The following is a 12,665-nucleotide window of genomic DNA, read 5'->3' on the forward strand; positions in this document are numbered from 1 at the left end:
AAATAGAAAATCATAAAATACTTAAGAAGAAATGCTATAACAATAGCAGCATTCAAAATGGCTCAAATTTAAGTACAATTACATAGCAGAGATTTACAGAAAACTAAGATCAAATATCAATGGCTCAAGATGGCTTATCTAAGTTAGTAGAATCTAACTCCTCAGGGTTTGAAACAGTTTTTTCTGTCTACTTAGGTAAAATTTTATAACTAACTAAATGTTTTGTTTTAATTTCATGTACGTACTCTTGGTGTTTGGTATGTTAAGAGCATAAACAAATTGTTTTTCCAGTGTTGATGTTTTCCTATTAGTGTATTCAATTATTTGGCATATTATCTCAAGAATTTTGTAGCTCCAGTAATAATTTCAAACATTGTAAAAATAAGTTTCCTGAAACATTTAAGTTTTTTTATGCTATATCTCAGCTGTTACAAGTAAAAGTGCTTGAAACTTTTCTACTGAAGTGTTGTGTTTGCCGATTTTTGCCAAGAGTTGCTGATCGAAACAAAAACATTTTTGAAATTTAAAATAAATTATGTATTTTTGTATAAAGAGATTTTAATTTGTACATAAAAAACTGTCATTTTTTTACATTTCCAAGTTAAAACCTTATACAGTATATTCACTAAACAAATGTTTTGATATACAATAATAAAAACATTGACCAATTCATGTACAGTTAATATTACTCCCAGTGTCTTGAGATTTTCTATAACAAAATTTGCATTAATTTTTTTTTTCAAAATTTTACTGTATTCCAGTATATTCTTGATAAATTATTAGAGTATGCGATTGAACAATCATTTCAATAGAATTTTATTTTGTAACATAATGATATATTAAAAAAGTTCAGTATTTCTGTGTACACAATAGAAAAAAATTGATGTCACTAGAATGTTAAAACATAAATAAATGTTATCGAAAATGCGCGTGAATTGTGATAGTTAAAAACTATATTGTTAAAAATAAAGTCTTGTGAAACAAACCAAAGTTTTTATTTTCCTTAAACCCAGACATTTCTTCCAACATCATTTGGCAGTGCTAAGGTAAGTTTAGATTTTGCAACACAACCAGGGGCGTAGGAACCTTGGGGGACAGGGGGGACGTGTCCCCCTGAACTTTTTGGGTGGAGGGGACTGTCCCCCCCAACTTTCTAGACCGTGATATTTTAAATTTATAATATTATTTTGCCCAACTTTAATTGTAATTTCTTCACACATCAAATTTTATCTTAAGGAAACAATAATAATTTTAACATCAATGTATCCAATGGTTAGATACAAAAACTGCTTAAAAAGTGCTATTTTGCACTTTTAAAATCAAAATTTTCCGGTGGAGGACCCCCCGTCTTAGTAAGAGGGGAATGGGTTTACATGACATCAAAATCATTATTTGTCCCCCCTAACTTTATGAACACAGCTACGCCAATGAACACAACGTTTTGTCAACTCTTAATTATACTATAGCTATGACCAGAAACACATTTATCTTCAAAAAAATTATTTTTGATGAAATATAATTAAAACTAGAAGGCAGAGAAAAATCATACTACAATTTTACAGACAGCATCTAGCTGGAGCACACAGGTAACAACTGACTATGAGTGTCCCACTGTCCTTACTCTTTTTGACTCTTAATTCATCCGAAGCACTAAGAGCTATGGAAGTAACCATAAAATATCAGTTATAACTAAAAATGGCAAAATGGTGATGACTAGCATTGTATTAGCTACCAAGAAAGCATCTGGGTCTTAGAGAAACCCTATTTGGGAAGAACGAATTCAACTTCTTGCACTCACCAGTGAAACAAATCACATTCACTGAGAAATTTCTTGCTTTTCAAGCACAAACGTTTATACTTTTTGAAAATAAAAATTCAATCCCAATAATTTTTTTAAAAACTAAAATGTTTTCATTATGGTAACACTGAAGAGCATTTGTAAATAAATAATTTTTGTTACTAGAAGCAGTAGGATCACTAATTTTAGTGAATTTTTTTTTTTGCTAAACACAATGTTAAATTTGACAAAAATTTTGCACTGTTTTTTTTTATAGGGAGCATAAGTATAAAGAAAATATATATAAAAGCAGACTTGTAAAAATTCAAAAACTACACACAGAACACCAATAAAATCCTTAAATACAATTAAATATTAAATTTTATAAAACATACTAGACAAAAAATAATTAAACATATTTCATAACCGGAGGTTAAGTATTTCTTATGAGCAAAAAAAAAACTGTATAAAAGTTACAAATATATACAAATATATAATTTTGTTAAGATGAAGAACACTTATATTAATTTTTTTCAGCTAATGCATACATATAAAACTCATTCAATTAGTGTACAGTAGATGATAATTATCTTTAAATTTCAATTAGTGTACAGTAGATGATAATTATCTTTAAATTTCAAGTATTTGTAGTTAACTTATACAATTATGTTTATTTGCCAATTAAATTTTGATGGCTCTGAAGCAATTAATTATTTTATAATTTAGATTTTTAAAAAAACCTATGAACCATAAGAGGCATGTGGCAATATATAAAGAAATAAAATTAATTGTGACAATTCCAAAGGTCTCAATATTGAAAGCAGATAATAAATATTTTTTACCCAAAAAATGTAAGGAATTACTTACAACCCAATTAAATAAATATTTTCTTTAAATAGAGTTAGTAAAAAATTATGTTTGAAATAAAAATTTATGAAGGTCTATTATTAGTAAATTTTATGAAATTATTTCCTTGAAACAAAATAATTTCATGTAAAACAAGAGAAAATATATTTATGTTGTTGTTTAAAAAGTATGACAAACAAAACTACAATAAAGGAGGAAAATAGGTAAGTAAAGCATTGATATAAAACTACAGATACTCAACATTTCAGTGAAAGCTCTGTATTTTTGTAAAAATTTAATGTCACCAAAATAACCAATTTCTTTTACAAACATACTTTTAAGATATTGTATAATACATTTTTTTTAAATTATGTACTACTCTCTTTCTACCAACAATGTACAAAATTAATTTACAACAAGAAATTTAATTTTCATTACAATCACACGTCTAAAATTGATAACTTAATTATCAATTATGGTTTGATTGAAGTAGAATTAATATTTTTCAAATGTGACAACATATATTGACTAGATAAGAAAACACAAAATATAATAACTGTCATAATATTTACAAACACGTCCAATGGTTTACGTAGGTGAAAAAGTAAATAGTACGTACAAATATATACATATTTGTGATGACCTAGAAATAGTATTTAATTAGGAGCAAAATAATATCTAACAAAATTCTTAAAAATTCCACTGAAAATGTATGCAGGAAAGAAATCGGAAAATTAAATGCATAATATTCCTACTTACAGACCACCTTCCCTCACTGAATTTGCCATGCAGTAAGTATCAAGGCACATGCCAGATTATAAAATAAAGTTTATGAATTGCAGTGTTCCACCTTCGTATTTTTTAAAATTTGTTGCAATCAGCATAGCAGTATAGAACACTTAAAGTACAAGTTATATAAAAAGTGTAATATATGGCACACATTATGTGCATCAATCACTGACACAATGAACACTGCAAACAAAGAGCAGTAAACTTGAAAAATACTATATCAGTTATTATCATAATTCATAGCTCACAAACATACACACACACACACATACACATGCTTCAATATGTACATACATTTTTCAACACAAAAATCACATTAACACAGTCACAGAAATAAATTAAAAATTACAGTTTCATTTCAAACAGTGTTTAGTAACAAATATTGACCAAACTGTATAAGGTACACATTTCATACTTCCTAAGGTTTCTTTTTATATTTTAGTTTTACAGACAATAAATAACTTCTCAAAAATTTAAAAACTGTTACGTAAAACTGCATCAATAACTATACAAATGCAAAACATTATTTTGTTGGTACTTATGTTTCTCACAGTCTGTAATACAATATTATTATTTAACGCTGGCATTGATAAATTGGTTCACATTATAGAACTGAAACCTTGCATGTTACTGTGTGAAGCTGAGTCAAGGCACTTGAATAAATCTTCAGTTAAACAAAGGAAGGTGATAGAAGTCATAACCACGTTTCCCTTTCACAGCCCAATATATGTAGACAACATGATAAGCACCGGGAACAAAACAGATGAACCCAGCAATGAAAAACACAAATCCCTGGATACCTGGCATTGGTAGAATCACTACTATTATGCCAGTTATCAACAAACCTGAAAGAAGAAAAAACTTATTAAAATTTTTGTGAACAAGAAACAAAAGATCCTTAGCAAATGACCTTCATACAACTAAAAACACATTCCATATTTAGTCAAAACTGGCAGAAGTTAGGAGGCAATAAACTGTATTAATATAATAATGTTCGCAGGCTTTCACGGCCATTGTCTGAAGTAGCTTGGCTTCTGGGTTGTAGCCGTGTCCTTGGCAAATAATTCACAGACGTTTCGGTCGACATTGCAGTCACCATCGTCAGGGAGCAGTACTGCTTATCAGTAGGTAACTACTCCCTGATGATGACTGCACTACTGATATAGTTGTCAGTCCGCGAATGTACCACGGACAAAGTGTACTAAGAATTTTCGCTCAATTCATCAGCGAACGCCTACTGTGAGACTGCATCAGGTAGGCCATTTTAAAAAAGTTTCTTGATAACATTTTTATGTGATGCCTACCAGTTTTAGGCATATTTACACTGTTAGGCAAGTGTTATTCCACTTCTATTGTGTGGCCTAAATAAAATAACAAACTATTATTTGCCAACTTTGTTTAATGCCCCGTGGCCACTATTTATTTTAAAAAAACACACATACAGACAAGCACTGAAAATTGCAGTCTAGAGGTCCAGTTTGCACTCTATAATGTCCTACTGCTCTGAACTAGCTATAAACTTTAAAGTAGAATACCCTGAGATATTTAAACTTGCTATGAACTGAGAAATCTTTTGAAATAGAACTTTTGTGTAATCTGTGCCCGACGTATTCCACAACTTGGATCATTTTTGCTTATTTTTTTGTCTGTTTCTCCAAGTTTATTTTCATGATTAAGTTTTTGATTGGTCTGTGGTCGATAAAAATAATAATTTTAATTTATCAGATAAAATTTTCCCAATTATTTCATTTTTATACACTTGTATTTGTATGTCTATCCATCTCTTACACAGTCACATCATACAGATTATTTATTTTTAGTATTTCACAGTTACATATATTTATTTCTTTGCAATGTATGTATTGATTTCCCAAATGGAATATTAGCAAGGAAATTTAGTCTTTTTTCTGTGTGTGGCATCACAATGTATGTGGAGACTTTGAAGTAAAAACTGTTTAATAAATTTTAACACGATGAACAGTACTTTAGTGAAATTCCTTGTTGAAAATCAGGTCTATACCCTTCTGGTTAGGATTTTTCGAGTCTTTTTCGTTTTTATCTGATCCAATTTAATAGTTTGAAATTTCAGTTTGTTTCATGCTGTATCTGCAGGTGATGGTTGCAAGCAATGTTTACGATTCAGGAAGAAAATTCTAGTGTCGGGCATAGAAAGAAAGTATGTGTCTCACATCCAGAATTTTTTATATATACTTGAAAAGTGAATATTTGATTGATTAGTATATTTATTATACTGAGCATTTATTTAAAGAATTCTACTTTAAATTTAATGTCCAAGTTTCATATCGAGTTATTTGCAACATGAACAACAGAATGAATGTTCTAGAATTTTCCAGAATGTTCCAGGATGTTCAATAATGTCCCCAAAAGTTCTGGAGCTTTAAAGGGATTTACTGTTCCAGAACATTCAAGAATGTTCCAGAATGTTCTAGAAACCGGATACAGAAGTCCACAATATTATATAACATTCTTTATACTCATCGGATTATATATATATATATTGTCACGTGCACCTAGCCGGTGCCACCGCCATTTCTGTCACGATCCACCTTCAGAGGGGGGGGGCGAGAATCGTAGCTCTTTACATAGAAACAACTCGCTTGGCATCAACTAGTCTTAACTTCATAAAATACTTTACTGTACCTAGGATCATAGGTTCGTCATCCCGTACAGGATGTCTGGTGAGAGCTGAACTAAGGAGATTTTGCAAAATAACATAATACTTAATTAAAATTATTTTATTCTTAAAGTCAAATACTCAACATCATTTTAAAGAACATTTAAATAGCGGGATTACAATTTAAAACAATAATCTCTTTACTTCCTTAACGATTGAACGACCTTACAAGAGAGAGAATGAGAGAACTTCACTAAACACTTCCCTAGTCCTTCCGAATACCTCAAATCATAATTAATACTTAAAATTAAAACAAAGATAAGTCCATACTCACATTTTCCGAAAAGCCTTTCTTGATCGATTACTTTAAAAAAATAACGTAGGGGCCTCTCCTGCCCTTGAAATCCCGAACGAACATTACATTTTAAAAACTATGACGCGTGACCCCTGACGAGGGCCATAGCCTCCGCCCGAAAGCTTGACGACTACATTATGACCTAACTTAAATTAAACGACTCGTGGCCTCTGGCGTCGACCATAGCTTCCGCCCGAAAGCTTGAATTCCTACATCACGAACGAACTAACAACTCGTGACCACAGGTGAGACGCATAGCCTCCGCCTGAGTGAGCCTGAATTCCTACATCACGAACGAACTAACAACTCGTGACCACAGGTGAGACGCATAGCCTCCGCCTGAGTGAGCCTGAATTCCTACATCACGAACGAACTAACAACTCGTGACCACAGGTGAGACGCATAGCCTCCGCCTGAGTGAGCCCCGAGTCACCACTCACTTGCGCTTAAATTCGCGCGCCCTGCCGCGCCTACCATAACAAAAGCTCGTTATTGAAGTCAAATTTACTAAACAACTAACTAGAACATCTGGGAAGACTACCCCCCCTCTACCCCAATGTGCAGGCCACACCGCGCGGCTTGTTACGACAGCGCGCCCCAGTAACTGCGGCCCGTGGCTGCGCCAGCGCGCGGCCAAACAAACAAACAAAATTCTGCAAGCCCGCAGCGCGCCGCGCCGGCCCCGTGCCCCAATTACATGGTCACGCCACTTGCGCTGACGAGTGAACAGAGCAGCCAGCCCAGAGTCCCGTCAGTAAAGTCCCTAAATTTGATTTCAACAACCCTGCAAAATTTCAACCCGCGACATAACCCTCCCCTCACAGAGCTCGAGCCCCATCGAGCTACCTCAAAATTACAAATTGTCTTTTTCCATTAAACCATAACTATAAATTCCTCATTTCACAAAAATAATAATTTTCTTAGTTCCTTGCTGTCTGAACATACATCTAAATTCTGCATAAGATTTATTTTAAAACAACAAGTATTCATAAAATTAAATGTAAAACTTTTATCTGGTTTGTTCTCACAGGAACCTTCAGAGGCTCGAGTTCTCAATTCTAAAAAAAATTGTTCTGTTAGTGAAGCTCTCTTTACAAATTAAATTAATGTTCTTAGTTTCTCAGTATTCGTTAAACAATGTGCAAATTCTTGATAATTATTATTATTTTTTTTTTTTCGGTTTCCGTTTATTACCATACTTCTTTCGTTCTTCAAAAAAAATTAAGTGTCCTTACAGTGTTTCAATTAATTAAACTCTTATCTCGTGAAGGTTGGTGCAACTCCTCGAAGTCAGTGTTGTCGAGAAGAGTAGCTCCCTGGGCTGGCCATCAGCAAACACCACTCAACTCCAACAGCTACTGGACTGGCTTCCAGGGCAGCTCACAACTTCTCCCCACATCTGCTTCGGAGTTGTGCCATCCTCATCACGAACAGATTACAATTCTGAAACATCATCAACAGGCATTACCATCACGCCTGACAAATACAAAACTAACTACTAAACTTCAATCGATGGGCAAGGATGCAAACACACAAAAAAATAAAATTAATTAATTCAACTGCTAACATAAAGTATCCCACCCTTAGCATAATCTAATCAGGCAAATAATTTGATAGGAAAAACTTAAGGAAGGGAAACATGACCTCCAATGATTTTCCCTACCTCTTGAGTCTTGATCTTCTCTATACAGCAAATAGTCCCCACGAAGTAACTGGGTTGAAGGTCAGTTCACATGACCCACCCATAACCTCTTCTACTCTTCTTTTCTTCTGGGGGCAACCACAATGCCCACCAATCTCTCTCCATGGTGCCGAACCAGCTATCCCATGAGAGTAAACAACGTAGTCAATAGGAGCGCAGAGGGGAAACACCAATCTCTGGCTTGTCGAGTCATAAAACTGCTTTATCTTCTTCTTCTTCTGAGTAAAAATATCTGACTAACCTTGCTTCTATTCTTCCAAACAGTAAAAGTTCATCAGGTATCTTCATGAAAGAAACATTCTAACTAATAATTCTTCATTTTTCTTCTTCTTTATTTCTGTTAGTTGTAATAGAAGGCCATGTTAGGGAGGTTATAGGGAAAAAGAGTGGCCAATTCCCACCCCATCACCCACCTAGATCATGACTAATTAACTTTTAAACTTTCTATTTCAAACAAATTAAAAAAAAAACATTTTTTTTTATTCAAACTTTTAAACTATAATTACTTTTACTTCATAACCTCAAAAGCTAATCAATAATTCTAAATGAAATTGTGATTTACTGCATCCTTGTTCCATCCGATCTGTTTGTTTATAACCTTTCTTGTAAAGTATAAAATTTTCAAACATTACTAATTCAAAAAAAAATTAAATTCTGGTGTCCTTTGAGTTACAATTAACTTTACTATTTCTTAGCTTGAAATAATTTAAGTTTTCAGAACTATTTCATTGTCTAATTCACAACACTTAAAAATCAACTCAAAACAACAAATCATCAAAATCAATAAGATCATCTGACCTACCTATCAGTACTGTGAACTTGAACTGTTCGTACACATTTATAATAAGCTATTGTATTTAAATTCCAACCTAAATAAGGTTTTAAAAAAAACTACTAATCCCTCTGTAAATTAAGAAAATTAACTTTAAAAATTAAACTTAAGGTATTAGTTCTTTTTGACAGCTACCACAACTCACTAGTTCCATTACATTACTATAACCTAAAAAGTTCTGTAAATAATGTTTATAACAAAAAAAAACTCCAGTTACTGTCTTCCATAAAAAAAAATAAAACTTTACATGACCTTATTAATCTCCACTTGTAAGTCCATGGCTGCCAGCTTTCTCTTCTCTTGAATCTTCAGTCTTGGCTCTTGTTTCAGTGATCTTGTATCTTGTCTCTCGAACTCTTGTCATCTTGTAAACTGGACTGCTGCTCAGCTCATCTTAAGGAATCTGTAACAGTTTCAAAAATACATGTTAATTTAAATTACATAATTCCTGTTCTTTGGTCCTAAAAAAAACAATTGTATTATTAGTACACATTACCCTGAAACAACATTATTATTCATTGTTTATTACTTAAAAAAAATGCTTTACCATAAAATCCTTTTTTGTTCTTTTCATTAGGCCTATTTATTTTCCTTCTTCTTAATTAAATTCTGCTTCAAATGTTAATCCTAACTTAAGACCTACCATCTATTTATTATTCATTACCTACATTATTTATGTTACCCTAAAATTCCCATAAGTTTCTAATACTTCCTATCAAAGACATTCTCTCTCAAAAAAAATTTACTTATGACTCTTAACTTAACAAACTTAAAAAAAACTTTTACACTAGACTTAACTTATTATTCATTCTTAGTTACTAAATTTCTATATGTAAACTTTAGTACTTACAAACAAAAACTGCCTATTTCTCTCTACCTCTTAATCTCTTTCAATTATTACAATAATAATGTTACCTTGCATCTTTAAACTTTCTTCTTTTCAATTAAATTAGACATCTCATAACAATAAAAATTCTGCCTATACTCTTCTTATGGGTGTACAACCCAACAACAAAATTTCAAATTCTCAAGTTTCCTTATATTTAAATTATGCAATGCACATAACCTCTGTGGTGCCTGTACCCTTTTAGGCCTACCACCTTCTCCTCTCACAGCATGACAACTCTTATTCCTCGGGGTCTGTATTCACTGTTCCAAATCAAATATCTCAAATAAATTAAAAACAAATTTATTATTTTAAGAAAACAAAAATTTACATTGAATTTACTATGGAGCCTGGAAATCTTAATGTCTCACAGCAGCTAACATGACTAAATCCCATGGAACCCCAGGTTTACATAACCTGTGCCCAAAAATTTAAGCATACCAGGCTTTCTCTGCACTGGTTTTACAGCATCACACACTATTTAGGGCCCCTGATCTGCCATCAGTCCCAAGGAGTTTTCCCACAACCCCTCTCTACACAAGCGCCTACCGCATTCCTCTCAATTGGCTATCGGTTTTACGGCATTCTTTTGGGATCCGACCATCAAGTTAGGGCTAATCGAACACTAAACCTCCATACTTCCAAACTAATGTAAATCAATTAAATTTTCTCTGTAAATTCTAAAAATCAAAAAAAATTATTCCAACATGCCAAAGAAACTTCCAAAAAAAATTCATAATCTTATCTTCAAACCATTAAAATAAAAATAAATAGATTACTCTGTTTTCTCCTTAATAACTGTAAACTGTCAACAAATATCATGTCGTAAATTTTAACTATGCTTACTGACTCTTAATCATAAAATCTCATTTGTCCTAATTAATAAACAACCGATTTCCTTAAAATCTCACTGTATCTCTCACACTCAAACTTCACTGGCTGAATATCTCAATAAATTCAAAAACAATTATCTAAACTCTTAAAGAAACTCCTCCCCAATTATTCAAATTACTTCACCTTATTTTATTTCATTACTTAAAACACCTTACTCAAAAAAAATTAATTAATTATCTAGCTATCTTCCATTATTATTTATTTACCGAAAAAAACTTTCTCCTAAATTAATTTAGTAAAATTCAATTTCACATTAGGCAAGTACACTAACTCTCTACAGCAATGTTTCTCATTTCCCTCCTTCCTAACTGAATCCAATCTTACTTAACCTCCAGGGAATTTACCTCACAAAATAACCAAAAATTTCACTGTAGTGCCTATCTGCTATAGGCCCACTACACAGGGGGCTCTAACCCCACCAACAAACTTCATTGAAATGGTACCCTATCCCATACAGGATAGCCACTTCGGTACTACCATGGGGAACTCCTGCCCCAAACTACTCACAACTCTCAGGATTCTCCTGACCCTTAATTCCGTAGTCAGCCCATCTCCTATGGTCTGCGCTACAATTCCCTTTCTTCCCAGGGACACAACGCCTCACCTTAGGGTCCCTCGCCCTAATGAAAACATTAATTTTGTCTCTCTGTTCTTTTGGAGTAAATTCCCTCTACACACAAAATCTAGCCTTCCCAGTTTTCTCAATGCTTATCGATTTTATAGTGTACCTCCTTAATAATGTTTACAAATCCCAAAAAAATATTTTTAAAACCGAGGTAGAATTTAACTAACAAAAACATAAACAACTTACAACGAAACACTTCTAGCCTATACATCATACACTTCTTAAAATAAATTACTTACATACTGAAAGTTCCTCTTCTTCTAAAACACACTTAAATTTAAATTTATTTAACCAATAGTCTATTTTCTTATCGCTAAGTTACCGTACAGCTGATCAAAACAAGGTCACGGCCGTCCACGTCTCCGTATGAGCCCGTGACGTCACCGAATTCCATCAGGTGCGCCAACCCTCGCTTGCGGTTCCTCCGTTCTCCGCTAGGTCTCAGCACCTCCCCGTCACGTGTTCATTCTGCCACGTCCACTGACGTGTCGTTCTGAAACAACTCTCAACATTTTTCTAATTAAAACAAAACATCACTATAAATTCTATAACTCTCTTTTACATAAACTCTCGTTTTCTTTTTAATTCCTTTCTAACGTTTATCCTTCCCTCGACTGATTTAATTCGTACGTCTCGTCTCCTACGCGCACGAAAACAAAACAAACTTCACTTGAAAGTAATTCCTATTTACGAAAAAAACTTTATTTTAAATTTTAACTCTCTTAACCTACAATCTTAAAATTAATTTCAATTAAATTAAACCACTTGCATTATCTCTAATAAGCATTTAACTTATAACGTATTCTCCTCACGTAATAATCCCCGATATAAATCTACAATAAATTCAACGACTTAAAACAACTTATCACTATAAACTTTATCCTTACAAGTATCCTCAAATAAACATCTGTTACGTCAAAAAAAAAATCTCAAAGACTTCCTCCACTATAGACTAAAATTCCGTAATCCTCTCCTCAAGTAAACTCTTAATAACCTGCTATCAGAAGCTGAAACTAACTTAATAATAAACATAAAAATCTACCTCTCTCTCTCTCCAGAAATAGAACCTATCCGGCGAACTCTACCATTTCTGTCACGTGCACCTAGCCGGTGCCACCGCCATTTCTGTCACGATCCACCTTCAGAGGGGGGGGGGCGAGAATCGTAGCTCTTTACATAGAAACAACTCGCTTGGCATCAACTAGTCTTAACTTCATAAAATACTTTACTGTACCTAGGATCATAGGTTCGTCATCCCGTACAGGATGTCTGGTGAGAGCTGAACTAAGGAGATTTTGCAAAATAACATAATACTTAATTAAAA

The 12,665-nt window shown here is 33.0% G+C and overlaps 1 protein-coding gene across 1 annotated transcript in view; it reads right to left on the minus strand.

Annotated features, from left to right (window-relative positions):
* Positions 1-979: 979 nt before the first annotated feature.
* LOC134529363 (transmembrane protein 134) overlaps positions 980-12,665 on the minus strand; it is a 37,768-nt gene continuing 26,082 nt past the window's right edge. The window contains exon 3 of the mRNA XM_063363343.1: positions 980-4,257. Coding sequence (XP_063219413.1) covers positions 4,079-4,257 — 179 coding nt within the window. The 3' untranslated portion in view covers positions 980-4,078. The remainder of the gene's footprint in view (positions 4,258-12,665) is intronic.

This window comes from Bacillus rossius, chromosome 2, assembly GCF_032445375.1.
Source record: "Bacillus rossius redtenbacheri isolate Brsri chromosome 2, Brsri_v3, whole genome shotgun sequence".
Lineage (NCBI taxonomy): Eukaryota > Metazoa > Arthropoda > Insecta > Phasmatodea > Bacillidae > Bacillus > Bacillus rossius.